The following is a 14383-nucleotide window of genomic DNA, read 5'->3' as shown; positions in this document are numbered from 1 at the left end:
ACAAGTTTGTAGAGTCATTACATTATAGGAATATGGGACCAAATACTAAAAACTTTTGACTACTTTATTTACCGAACAGAAATATAAACGCAACATGCAATAATTTCAAAGATTTTACTTATGTTACAGTTCATATAAGGAAATAAATCAATTGAAATAAATCAATTAGGCACTAATCTATGGTTTTCACATGACTGGGCAGGGGTGTTGCCATGGGTGAACCTGGGAAGGCATAGGCCCACCCACTGTGGAGCCAGGCCCACCCACTGTGGAGCAAGGCCTAGCCAATCACACTGAGTTTTCCCCCACAAAAAGGCTTTATTACAGCACCCCCTTCCCTGTCCGATGATCCCGCAGGATGTGGAGGTCCTGGGCTGGCGTGCTGACACGTGCACGGTCTGCGGTTGTGAGGCCGGTTGGACGTATTGCCATATTCTCTAAAACAACGTATGGTAGAGCAATGACCATTCAATTCTCTGGCAACAGCTTTGGTGGACATTCCTGCAGTCAACGTGCATATTGCACGTTCCCTCAAAACTTGAGACATCTGTGGCATTGTGTTGTGTGACAAAACTGCACATTTTAGAGTGGCCTTTTATTGTCCCCAGCACAAGGTGCACCTGTGTAATGATCATGATGTTTAATCAGCTTATTGATATACCACACCTGTCAGCTTGATATATTATCTTGGCTAAGGAGAAATGCTCATTAACAGGGATGTAAACACAAAAATTGAGAAAAATAAGCTTTTTGTGCCTATGGAACGGTTCTGCAATAGATCACCTGGTGAAGATTCATGCGTCGTTTCCATGTAGTTGTTTTTACACGCTTGTTGTTGATTGGTCAAAGGAAATATGGCCGCAGAATAAACATTCACAGCGATTGGATTTTGGTGTTTGTTGTTTAACCAATGAAAATAGGTGCTTTGTACAAACTGACGCATGTCCAGGACGTTTTGAGGTTTGTTTGGGGGCGAAAAGTCTGGGATATTCTTAATATTTTCTTCGAAATTTACAGAATACATTTTTGGAAGCAAGCAAACATTTAACTATTTTGAAGTTTGCATGTGAGTAAAGTAAGATTTGATATATTGTCCTATCATGAATCAAGTAACGTTAGCAAGCTAGCAGTACCGGTTAAATTGTTCAACGTTTTGTGGTGTTTTTTAAGGAATTAGCTAGAAGATTGCAATGTGTTCTTTGATGTATTCAAGTGAAATGAAGTTAACCAACTACAGCAAAGCAATTGAGCACTGCGTCAATGTTGTTGTTGTTGTCCCTAAAAGGCGTAGCTATCTATGTGCTCTTGCCAACTGTGTTAGCCAGCATGCTGAATTATGTTTACAAACATTTGGTTCAGGTTTGTTATTTACAGAACATTGTTGAACCCCTGACTGAGCCAACATGGATTCCTCTCCGGTACTGCGTCAGCAATGTCAGAACACAGTCCTGAACGACCATTCAAGGTAGGCCTGCAGAGTATGAACACAACTAGCTTTATTTTGGTGGTTGCATCTCGCTAATGATTCATGGCCGCTGTCTATAGCTGAACCTGAATTTAAAAACAACACTGTGGATACACTGCCTGAAACATATGTCTACACTCTCTACATTGACTGTCCCCCTCCAGTCTCAACAGAATGACAGCAGACACAAAGCCAGGCTCTAAACACCTCTCTGTACCCCGTCCTTCCAAACACCTCTCTGTACCCCATCCTTCCAAACACCCCTCTGTACCCCATGGCCATCCTTCCAAACTGGGGCCTGAGAACAAGGACCCAGCAGCAGCCTCAGACAACGGTCCTAAACTCACGATAAGACCGCTGGGCATCAGCAGGCTCCCAGTGCTGGCCAAGTCCCTGCCCCTTAAGACTCCCTCTGACTTCACGCGGTCACACAAGAGATGGGAGGACAACTCTCTAGCGGTAAGGAGCATCTTTTCTTCAATCACCTGCATCACTAAGGGCTGGTTTCCAGGACCCATATTAAGCCCATTCCTGTACTAAAAAGCAGACTCACTGGCTATTAAACAGTGCTTCTTAGTCCAGGGTTAGGATTAATCTCGGTCTGGGAAACCTGCCCTGAATATGCGTCTCCAAAGCACTACTTGTCAGTGCTAAATAATAATTAGTTTATGTGTGTCTTTGTTTTCCTTTAGGGTAAAGCCAAGAGGATGAAACCAAGCACCAAGCCTGTGCCTTTCAACTTCTCTAATCTCAAGGCCAACCGAAAGGGGGTACAGAACCAGAGGGGACCGCTGGCTGCTACTGCAAGGGCTGGTGCTCAACCAACCCAACCTAAAAGTACTTTTAGCACTGCTGCTCAACTAAAAACAAGACCCACAACAACCACTACCCAACTGCCCAGTAGCATCCCAGCAACTCATAACAAGGCCCAATCAAAGTCAACAATAGCGCTTGCTGCTCAACTAAAAACAAGACCCACAACAACCACTGCCCAACTGCCCAGTAGCATCCCAGCAACTCATAACAAGGCCCAATCAAAGTCAACAATAGAGCTTGCTTCTCAACTCCCAACAATTGCACTACACTTGGCAGCTAGAAAAGCAGGCTCAGGGCCTGGCGGGATCTTGTCACAGCAAAATAGAGAGTCGGGGAAGCCTCATCAGACCCAGGCTCCCAGTGCTGCCACCTCCATGTCTTTGTCTCAACATCCCAAACAGTCTTCTTCAGAAACTCTATTGCACGTACCTGGATTGGGACAACTTTCCAGACCTCCCAGTTCATTTGCTCTCGGCTCAGGTCTTTCGTCCAGTGCTTTCTCATTTAGTAGTGCCTCCACTGCCTCAGCCCAGCCCACTGCCCTCAGTACGGAAGCCTGTGGTGGCCATTTTGACATGCTCAGCCTGAAAGATCCTTCCATGCCTGGGCAGTTACCAAGTAGTAGCACTGGTGAGAAGGGATTTTTATTACCAATGGTGGGGTACCAGTAAAGGACTCAAACATCCTCCGCTTCTTTCTCTGGTAATATTAGGCATAGTAGCCTACTATAGTCTCTCTCCCCAATCGCTTCATTTCACACATTTGTCTTTTTGAAATTGAAGATGTGCTCCATTGTACTGTGTGTGTTCCAGGGAGTGTGGAGGCTGCCTTCCACTCTGACCCCTCTGCCCTATGTAGTATCCTCCAGAATGAGGGAATCGGTGCAGCCAGGGTTTTTATGTCCAGCCGTCCCTCTACACAAGCCTATAACAACATGGTGAGTTGTCTTGTGGAATGAGGTACAGGGATTTTGGGTCGGTTGTAGTGCGTTGGTATTTGTTTGTTTTCAAATCAAATCAAATTGCATTAATCACATGCATCGAATACAACAGGTTGTCTTGACCTTACAGTGAAATGCTTACTTACGAGCCCCTAACTGACAGTGCAGTTTCAAAAATACAGATAAGAATATGAGATATAAGTAAACAATAACAATATATACAGGGGGGTGCTGGTTATTTAGCCAGTATGTAGGTAGAGTTAAAGTGACTATGCATAGATGACAGAGAGTGGTGTGGAGAGGGGAGGGGGGCAATGTGAATAGTCTGGGTAGCCATTTGACTAGATGTTCAGGAGTCTTATGGCTTGGGGGTAGAAGCTGTTTAGAAACCTCTTGGACCTAGACTTGGCGCTCTGGTACCGCTTGCCGTGTGGTAGCAGAGAGAAGAGTCTGACTAGGGTGGCTGAAGTCTTTGACAATATTCAGGGCCTTCCTCTGACACCACTTGGTATAGAGGTCATGGATGACAGGAAGTGATGTACTAGGCCGTTCGCACTACCCTCTGTATTAATGCCATAGCAATGTTTGAGGTTGCCTGTACAATTGGTACTGATGAACTGTCTGAGTTTGTGTCCATCAGTTTGCCTATTAACTAACTAGAGGTATTATTTTATTTGCAGCCCCAGAGAGTGTCCATCATGAAGAATGGTCTGAGGACAGTGCCCTCTGCTGGTCAGTGTATTTATTTATTTTTTATTTTTCCTCTTGTGAATTTGCATTCCTTCATTTTATGTACATTTTTACAGGTGGACATGTTTAATGTACTGTAGCATCTTATAAAAAAATACAATTTGCTGTTTAGTATACTTTATGTTCTTGTGTTGAATTAGGTCCTGTCAGGAATGTGAAGTTGTCTCCGGCCCTGGGCAACATCCTGCAAACTGAAGGGGTCGGCTCCCCTCTGGAGCTGGAGAGGGCATCTGTCATGAAGAGTCACCAGACGACAGCAGCTTCTGCAGGTCCGTGGTAGTACTACTGAACACATCCCAGATGGATTTTATGTAACTTTCCTAATGCTGCAAATAAATGGTCTGTGCTACTGATATAGTGTAAACGTTTAGGGCTATTAGAGGGTGGAAATGTTATATGTAGCACCTGTTTGATTAGCCAGCCTATTCAAACCCCTAGTCCGGCTCAATCTATGGAAGCTGGGAGAGGCTAGCAAGTCTGTAACCTTATATGTGCATGTATTGTTTATAGGTCCCGTAAGGTCTGTTCAGTTCTCCCCTGAGCCTTCATCCCTCAACAGCATCCTGCAGGATGAAGGGGTCAGCTACTCTCTCCAGCCCCAAAGAGTGTCTGTCATGAAGAGTCACAAGAAGTCAGCAGCCTCTGCAGGTCAGTGGTAGTACTAGTGGACACATCCTTTCTTTGGGCAAGTTTTAAATAAAATAAATTTAAGAAACAAAGCTTAGAAATCCAAGCAATAGATTAGTACTGCTTCATTAATCATAATGCAAAAAATATGAATTTTTAAAAAAGCTTTTATAGCTTCTAACAGCAAAAAATAAAAAACACTGTCAAACTATTAAGTCTGTAACCTTGTATGTGTTCCAGGTCCAGTACGGCGTGTTCAGTTCTTCCCAGATGCTGCAGCCCTCGGCAGCATCCTGCAGAAAGAAGAGGTGAAGGCTGGGAGACCCCTGGAAGCCACACCCCAGCGCACCTCTGTCTGTCCATCTGGCAGGGGCACCTCCGTCTACACTGTCAGTCACCGTTTGATCGATTTGATTTATTAATAACAAAAACACATATAAAGCTGCTCCCACCAGGGCGAAAACAACATTATACATTTAGTTTTTGCGTCTTTTGGTTTTGTACATCAGCTTCAAACAACAGGGTTTTGAATGGTCCTGGAAAAGTAATGGAATTTTTATAATGGTGTTTTCAAGGCCTGGAAAAGTTTTGGAAAATTATCAAATCCATGAAGTCAGGGAAATCAAATGTATGTTAGAGTTAACCCTTCAATCGCGTTGAATCGAATCATGTGAATCTAAATAATAATTTGTGAATCGTCAAACGAGATTATAGATGTAGCCTGTTTTTTTTTGATTATGTTGATTCAAAACGTGTTTTTTTTAGAGACTTCCAGGTGGTTTGGGCATCCAATATATGGGGCATTGTAACTCAATATATTCCAGTCGGCCAGCAAAGTAAACACTTCTGAGATAGTTTAGCTAAATATGACTGAAGAAAATGTGAGGGATTGCTTCAATTGAATTAGAATATTTGCAGCCTTCCATAGTCATTTGATATTTTAATATATTAAATGAGTGAATTATTTAAAGGCGAAGCGTATTTGGTTGTAATGTTGCAATGTTTTACATCGAGGGTGGTCAACCATGCTCCAGTACCTCTCTAACAAACCATATTTTAGAAATGAGCTGCTCAACCGCTCTTGATAAACTGTCTCTGACCTGTTTGAGCAGGGCTTGATCAAAAGCCTGCACACCCAATAGCTTTCCAGACCTGAGGGTTGACCACGTGTTATATACAGTTGCCTAACAGGTATTCTACTTTGTGGGATTTTTAAGTGCCTTGCTGAAAGACGGGAGCTGGTTCATGAGAGCAGCCTCCCAGTGTTGGTACCACATTATTCTTACTTTATACATACTGTACATAAAGGTTTCATTGTTGGTCATGGACATTTGGTAAAGTAATTGAGAAGTCATGAAATTCCATCTATGAGTGAGTGCATGAACCCTGACAGCTGAAAATGCTTATGGAAAATATATTTCACAGCGGTTTAGATGGTACAATGTTTTTAAAAAATTTTTTTTTTACAAAAGAACAGCTTGTTTTGTCACAAACTGAAATTTAGGCAAACTATTAGAATTTTAGAAACCAGGAAATATACCAGAGCATTTTTCTTCATATTACACCTTGTAAAAATGATTACCATCCTACTTTCTCATGTGCCTACTTGTTATGTCACCTTTAGTGCTGTATGAAACAAGCAGCCACCCTCTACGGGTGAGTAACACAAGATTCACTGTGGTACTTTACCTTTCCAGGCACAGCGAGTACCCATCACAAAGTGGCACACTGAAGCTCCTGGAGAACCTATGGGTACGTTGGTCATATGCCTCCTTTTCTATTGCCACATCTCAACCAGATATTCTCCTGTTTGTCCCTCTCCTCTTTGGTCTGCCTTATGTCTATCTGTCCCTCTCCTCAGTGACATCAATCAGCCTGACCCCAGCCTTAAAGTGGACACCCCAGCGGGTCCCTGACACAAGGCATAAGCCCATGTCCATGGTCAGTATGTTACAGTACACCCCTGACTCTTATGTCCATGGTTAAACTGTGAACACTAAAGTGATAACATTCAGTATTTGTTGCCCAATCAATCAAATGTAAAACGGGCTTTATAAATACATCAACAGATGTCACAAAGTGCTTATTCAGAAACCCAGCCTAAAACTCCAAATAGCAGGCATTGCAGATGTAGAAGCGCGGTGGCTTGGAAAAACACCATAGAAAGGCTGGAGCACAGAGGAACTAGGCTATGAGGGGTGGCCGGGTGGAGGCTAGATTGTTCTTCAAGATGTTCAAACGTTCATGGATGACCAGCAGGATCAAATAATAATCACAGTGGTTGAAGAGGGTGCAACCGGTCAGCTCCTCAGGAGTAAATGTCAGTTGGTTTTTCATAGCGGAGCATTCAGAGGTCAAGACAGCAGGTTCTGTAGAGAGATCAAGAGAGGTCCCCGAACTGCTGTTTTAGACCAAGGTAGCACATCTGGTGAACAGGTCTGGGGACCGCTGAAAAACATCACAGCATGATGCTGCCACCACCATGCTTCACCGTAGGGATGGTGCCAGGTTTCCTCCAGATGTGACGCTTGGCATTCGGGCCAAATAGTTAAATCTTGGTTTCATCAGACCAGAGAATCTTGTTTCTCATGATTTGAAAGTCCTTTAGGTGCCTTTTGGTAAACTTTAAGTGGGCTGTCATGTGCCTTTTTACTGATGAGTGTCTTTTGTCTGGCCACTCTACCATAAAGTCCTAATTGGTGGAGCGCTGCAGAGATGTTTGTCCTTCTGGAAGGTTCTCCCATCTCCACGGAGGAACTCTGGAGCGCTGTCAGAGTAACCATCGGGATCTTGGTCACTTCCCTGACCAAGGCCCTTTCCCCCGATTGCTCAGTTTGGCCAGGCGGCCAGCTCTAGGAAGAGTCTTGGTGGTTCCAAACTTCTTCCCTTTAAGAATGATGAAGGCCACTGTGTTCTTGGGGACCTTCAATGCTGCAGACATTTTTTGGTACCCTTCCCCAGATCTGCGCCTTGACACAATCCTGTCTCAGATCTCTACGGACAAGTCCTTCGACCTCATGACTTGGTTGTTGCTCTGACATGCGCTGTCAACTGTGGGACCTTATATAGACAGGTATATGCCTCTCCAAATCATGTCCAATCAATTGAATTTACCACAGGTGGACTTCAATCAAGTTTCAGAAACATCTCAAGGATAATCAATGGAAACAGTCTCATAGCAAATGGTCTGAATACTTACAGTGCCTTGCGAAAGTATTCGGCCCCCTTGAACTTTGCGACCTTTTGCCACATTTCAGGCTTCAAACATAAAGATATAAAACTGTATTTTTTTGTGAAGAATCAACAACAAGTGGGACACAATCATGAAGTGGAACGACATTTATTGGATATTTCAAACTTTTTTAACAAATCAAAAACTGAAAAATTGGGCGTGCAAAAAAAAAAAAAAACTGGGGACAGTCAGGAGTCATCAGGCCAGGTAGTCCTGAGGCTCAGATCCTCCGGGAGGGAGAGAATTAGAGGGAGCATACTTAAATTCACATCCCTGCTATTGCCAGCACCATGGATGCTCTAACTCACTGAGCCATCTTCTTTCAGAGGAGGCTCCTGTCTGCCCATTGGACCCCCTACGCAGGCTCTCCCAGACTCTGGGGCCTCCAGGGCCACAGCGGAGATCTGGAGACATGCAAAGGGGGGGGGGGGGGGCTAACAGGTGGCATTTACTTGCCACGATTGATGGATTTACATACTTTAGTTGAATGCATTGTTTGTAAGTCGCTCTGATTAGGTGTCTGATAAATGACTAACATGTCTATGTGTGGCAGAAGGTTGTCCAGACATTGTTTAAGGAGACTGAGGAGGAAGAACAGACAGACTGTGTGGTGTTGGATCAAGACCCTGCTGAGACACGAGCAGACCAACAGCTGGCGAAGGAGGAGAAGCAAAGTAACACAGGAGGACGACTCCAGACTTTCTTCCAAGCCGCACACAGAGAATCAGTCATTTTCTTCTCAACTGGCAAGAAGCTGCACAGACCAGCTCCAGCACATGAACAGGAGAGCCCTGTGGCCGGATTTCTGGAGCGAGGTGGGCCCATGGAGCATTGTGCTGCAGGAGGACAGGAGGTGATGCACCTCCTCCCTCTGCATCCAAAGTTAGACAGAGCCTCTGCACCAGAGATCCCGGAAGTCACAGCTGCAGCCACAGATCTGACCAGGTTGACCAACCTCTCAGCTTTTGTCCCCCTGCGCCAGCCCAGAGGTAGGACTCAGTCAGTGTATGTACTAGCTGATTGTGCTTCTACTTGCTCTTTGGAGTCTAGTCTGGGTTACTGTAAAGCAGTTTTCGACAACTGATGTTGCAGAAAGGGCTTTATAAATGAATCTGTTTAATTGATCGATAACCGTGTATTGTTGCAGAAAGGGCTTTATAAATGAATCTGTTTAATTGATCGATAACCGTGTATTGTTGCAGGTAGTATTATGTTCCCAAAAAGCGGTGCTCTGAGTTCTGCTACAGCCTTGCTCCGCAAGCGCCTCCCCCCTCTGAAGGAGCTACGTCTGGATGAGGAGGTGGCCACCTACACCTCCTCCCCAGCCCTACCTCCCTCGTCATCCTGGCCCCTGCAGACCCGCTGTGGAAACCCTGTAGCAGCAGCCCTGCATCTCCAGGACTACACTGTGAGTTGGGTATCATCCTTTAGTTTACATACAGTTGCGGCCAAATATATTGTCATCCTTGCACTTTTCTGAAGTCATTCCATATTTCTTCTAAAATAAGTTAAAATTCAAAAAGCGTTTTGTCCCCACACTTAGTTATTGGATTTTCAACATTGCAGAACAATTTTCTTTTTGTAAACTAAAGTTTACCATTTTTATTTAGAAAATTAGGACATGGCATAGACAGAAATATCGGCAGATAAACTCTTCTTGTAGCCATCAATGAGCTTACTGCACCTTTCTACTGGCAATTTGGCCCCTCATCAGCAGCAAACCACTAATTATTCAATGTGTGAGGGGTGCCCTCCACCAACTGCTGTTTTCAGCTCTCACTGTAGGTTATGGATGTGATTGGGATCTGTACTCTTCGCTGGCCACTCCAGAACAGTCCAGCATCTCGTCTTGAACCATTTCAGGGTGCTGTATTAGTCCTATAGGCATTTATCTATAGCCTCGGGTTCCAGGATTCCTCCAGCAGCCAATTTGATAAACAAGACTTGGTAGGATAACATTGTGAGACTATCCAACCTATAGACTCGGATTCATGTTCATTGTGGATTAATCAGAAGAGCATCATTGATCATGTTGTGATAGTTGAAAGTATTTAATACTCTTTTCCTGTTATTCCCGTTCATTCCTCCCCTTCAGTTTTTTCGGCCAATTATCTTGGACCCCTCATCTACTTCCTACTCCTCTCCTCTCCTGGAGAGATGATGACTCATCACTGTTTTATTTGTTTAGTCTGGTCTAGTTTACTGATAAGAAGAGACCCATAATGGATTGTTAAGCTACGTCTTTAAGGAGTGTGTATGTTTGTTTTCCGAACCCTGTTATAGCCAGATTTGCTGTCACACTTACAAAATATCTATTACTGCTCCAAGTAGCTACTTTTCCAAAACGTAACATACCCATGTTTAATAATGTATCAAGTTAGAAACATTTTTACCACATTGGCATGCACTGGCTATATAATGCTAATAATAATTTGTATTTCTGACAGTATTACAGTATGCAAAATATCCAAGAATGCGACATTTCTACATTTTGATTGGAATCAGAAACTAAGTGAATGAATTGATGTCCAGAAATCAAATGTTGGTGGGTACCAGTGATTGAAATCTATGATTTTGGAGTAGGCTACTGAACCTATTGGGAATTGTTAACTTGATCAATGTTGCAATAAAATGTATTTTTTTTACAGCTTTCAAAAATACGAAAGTAAAATTTTCATTGACACTTTTTAGAATGTGTATTATGTTTGCATTTTTTCATTGTGTGTGTGTATAGTGACACAGTTCAACACTAACTAAATGAGGCCCAAATCAGATTGTCTAGATTTGTTTATAATAAATGTATATGAACTTTCTTTACTGACATGTATTATTTCTGTTATGTGATGCATGTTTTGTGAGTTTTATTATAGTGAAGCCCATTGGAAATGGCCAATACAAGTTGACATACCTTTGTATGCCTCCTTGTCTGTGTACCTACAGACACAAAAGTGAGAAGTTCAGTCATCTGCACCCAATACAGGTAGCTTTCAACATATTATTATAGCGTACATATTCTTACCTCTTTGTTGATTTGATTTCCATTGAATTGTGTCCATTTTCTGTTTTAGAAAGATTTGCACAAATATGAAAAGACAAATGGAATCTTCAAACATACAGTGCCGAAAGTATTCGGCCCCCTTGAACTTTGCAACCTTTTGCCACATTTCAGGCTTCAAACATAAAGATATAAAACTGTATTTTTTTTGTGAAGAATCAACAAGTGGGACACAATCATAAAGGGGAACGACATTTATTGGATATTTCAAACTTTTTTAACAAATCAAAAACTGAAAAATTGGGCGTGCAAAATTATTCAGCCCCCTTAAGTTAATACTTTGTAGCGCGCCACCTTTTGCTGCGATTACAGCTGTAAGTCGCTTGGGGTATGTCTCTATCAGTTTTGCACATCGAGAGACTGAAACTTTTTCCCATTCCTCCTTGCAAAACAGCTCGAGCTCAGTGAGGTTGGATGGAGAGCATTTGTGAACAGCAGTTTTCAGTTCTTTCCACAGATTCTCGATTGGATTCAGGTCTGAACTTTGACTTGGCCATTCTAACACCTGGATATGTTTATTTTTGAACCATTCCATTGTAGAGTTTGCTTTATGTTTTGGATCATTGTCTTGTTGGAAGACAAATCTCCGTCCCAGTCTCAGGTCTTTTGCAGACTCCATCAGGTTTTCTTCCAGAATGGTCCTGTATTTGGCTCCATCCATCTTCCCATCAATTTTAACCATCTTCCCTGTCCCTGCTGAAGAAAAGCAGGCCCAAACCATGATGCTGCCACCACCATGTTTGACAGTGGGGATGGTGTGTTCAGGGTGATGAGCTGTGTTGCTTTTACGCAAAACATAATGTTTTGCATTGTTGCCAAAAAGTTCAATTTTGGTTTCATCTGACCAGAGCACCTTCTTCCACATGTTTGGTGTGTCTCCCAGGTGGCTTGTGGCAAACTTTAAACAACACTTTTTATGGATATCTTTAAGAAATGGCTTTCTTCTTGCCACTCTTCCATAAAGGCCAGATTTGTGCAATATACGACTGATTGTTGTCCTATGGACAGAGTCTCCCACCTCAGCTGTAGATCTCTGCAGTTCATCCAGAGTGATCATGGGCCTCTTGGCTGCATCTCTGATCAGTCTTCTCCTTGTATGAACTGAAAGTTTAGAGGGACGGCCAGGTCTTGGTAGATTTGCAGTGGTCTGATACTCCTTCCATTTCAATATTATTGCTTTCACGGTGCTCCTTGGGATGTTTAAAGCTTGGGAAATCTTTTTGTATCCAAATCCGGCTTTAAACTTCTTCACAACAGTATCTCGGACCTGCCTGGTGTGTTCCTTGTTCTTCATGATGCTCTCTGCGCTTTTAACGGACCTCTGAGACTATCACAGTGCAGGTGCATTTATACGGAGACTTGATTACACACAGGTGGATTGTATTTATCATCATTAGTCATTTAGGTCAACATTGGATCATTCAGAGATCCTCACTGAACTTCTGGAGAGAGTTTGCTGCACTGAAAGTAAAGGGGCTGAATAATTTTGCACGCCCAATTTTTCAGTTTTTGATTTGTTAAAAAAGTTTGAAATATCTAATAAATGTCGTTCCACTTCATGATTGTGTCCCACTTGTTGTTGATTCTTCACAAAAAAATACAGTTTTATATCTTTATGTTTGAAGCCTGAAATGTGGCAAAAGGTTGCAAAGTTCAAGGGGGCCGAATACTTTCGCAAGGCACTGTATATATATATTTAGGTCATACAAAGGGGTCCTACAATTTAACTTAAATTGAGGAGATCTTAACATTTTTTCAGTTAAGTGCCTGCACCTGCTGTCCTTTCAAATCCAAATGTTGGGCAGTTAGGTTCCTGCAAGAACCTCCACCAAATAAGGAGGTTCCTCGATGAACCCAACCTCCTATGGGGTTCTTGGAAGAACCTTTTGGGAGGAATTTTCAGTGCCAAGAACCCTAAGTTTCTTCAAAGAACTTTGAGGTTCTTCTAAGATCCTCAATGTTGAACCCCTAATTTTTAGAGGTCGAGTGATTGTGGAGACCAGGTCATCTGATGCAGCACTCCATCACTCTCCTTCTTGGTAAAATAGCCCTTACACATCCTGGAGGTGTGTTGGGTCATTGTCCTGTTGAAAAACAAATTATAGTCCCACTACGCGCAAACCAGATGGGTTGGCGTATCGCTGCAGAATGCTGTGGTAGCCATGCTGGTTAAGTGTGCCTTGAATTCTAAATAAATCACTGACAGTGTCACCAGCAAAGCACCACCACACTATCACACCACCTCCATGCTTCATGGTGGGAACCACACATGCGGAGATCATTCATTCACCACCTCTGCGTCTCACAAAAACAGCGGTTGGAACCAAAAATGTCAAATTTGAACTCATCAGACAAAGGACAGATTTCCACTGGTCAAATATTAATTGCTTGTGTTTCTTGGCCCAAGCAAGTCTTCTTATTGGTGTCCTTTAGTAGTAGTTTCAAATGCTCAAATGCTTTAAGAAGGAAAGAAATTCCAGAAATCAACTTTTAACAAGGCATACCTGTTAATTGAAATGCATTCCAGGTGACTACCTCATGAATCTGGTTGAGAGAATGCCAAGAGTGTGCAAAGCTGTCATCAAGACAAAGGGTGGCTACTTTGAAGAATCTCAAATTTAAAATATATTTTGATTTGTTTAACACTTTTTTGGTTACTACATGATTCCATATGTGTTATTTCATAGTTTTGATGTCTTCATTATTATTCTACATTGTAGAGCATAGTAAAAGAAATAAAGAAAAACCCTGGAATGAGTGGGTGTGTCCAAACTTTTGACTGGTACTGTATATTTAGCCCAGAGTTGTGTGTGTGTGTGTGTGGGAGGGGGGGGGGGACCAGGGGGCAGTGTCTTATAAAGCTGGTGCCGTTACCATTCTCTCTCTGAGATGCAGGGTATCTGTCATAGGAGAGTATCAGCCATAGCCGTCTCCTTTCCTTCCTTAGTGCCACCACCTGGTTGGAGTTGAGCCCTGTAGACACCATGTCACATACAAGCATGGATCCAACCAAGATGGGTATCGGCCGGTCTGTTGCCGTGCTGACCTCAGGAGGTGATGCCCAAGGTAAGAAGTGTATGTGTGTGTGTCATCAGAGAGACAGTGTGGGTTTGTTTGTGTGTGTGTGTGACTGCATGCGTCTGTACACATTTGTGTGTGTGTGTGTGTACGTGTGCTTCAGTATTAGAAGTATTAGATGGTGATTGGGAGCATATACAGTCTGTTCTTTATTATGTCAACTTTACTAACCCAGCACCTGTTAGTATGTCAACTTTACTAACCCAGCACCTGTTATTATGTCAACTTTACTAACCCAGCACCTGTTATTATGTCAACTTTACTAACCCAGCACCTGTTATTATGTCAACTTTACTAACCCAGCACCTGTTATTATGTCAACGTTACTAACCCAGCACCTGTTATTATGTCAACTTTACTAACCCAGCACCTGTTATTATGTCAACTTTACTAACCCAGCACCTGTTATTATGTCAACGT

At 42.8% G+C, this 14383-nt stretch overlaps 2 protein-coding genes across 3 annotated transcripts in view; both read left to right on the top strand.

Annotated features, from left to right (window-relative positions):
- The first annotated feature begins 891 nt into the window (after positions 1-891).
- On the top strand, positions 892-10644 carry LOC139416877 (uncharacterized). Of its 2 annotated transcripts, none has more exons than XM_071166034.1 (14): positions 892-960; positions 1360-1465; positions 1630-1924; positions 2158-2911; positions 3094-3218; positions 3902-3953; positions 4112-4240; positions 4482-4619; positions 4839-4987; positions 6296-6350; positions 6460-6539; positions 8384-8819; positions 9033-9238; positions 9926-10643. In XM_071166034.1, exons 2-14 carry the CDS (start codon positions 1404-1406, stop codon positions 9989-9991), a joined length of 2547 nt encoding a protein of 848 aa, XP_071022135.1. In that variant the 5' UTR covers positions 892-960; positions 1360-1403; the 3' UTR covers positions 9992-10643. The 2 variants fall into 2 exon arrangements, with proteins under 2 accessions (XP_071022135.1, XP_071022134.1); XM_071166033.1 differs by having other exon boundaries at positions 924-1066; positions 9926-10644.
- Positions 10645-13751: 3107 nt separating this feature from the next.
- LOC139416876 (ATP-dependent 6-phosphofructokinase, muscle type-like) overlaps positions 13752-14383 on the top strand; it is a 30621-nt gene continuing 29989 nt past the window's right edge. Inside the window, exon 1 of the mRNA XM_071166032.1 lies at positions 13752-13951. Within this exon, the coding sequence (XP_071022133.1) occupies positions 13870-13951 (82 nt within the window). The 5' untranslated portion in view covers positions 13752-13869. The remainder of the gene's footprint in view (positions 13952-14383) is intronic.

Source organism: Oncorhynchus clarkii, chromosome 9 (genome assembly GCF_045791955.1).
Source record: "Oncorhynchus clarkii lewisi isolate Uvic-CL-2024 chromosome 9, UVic_Ocla_1.0, whole genome shotgun sequence".
Taxonomy (NCBI): Eukaryota; Metazoa; Chordata; class Actinopteri; order Salmoniformes; family Salmonidae; genus Oncorhynchus; species Oncorhynchus clarkii.
The sequence above is the reverse complement of the archived record's forward strand: the minus strand, read 5'-3'. Positions and strand labels throughout refer to the sequence as shown.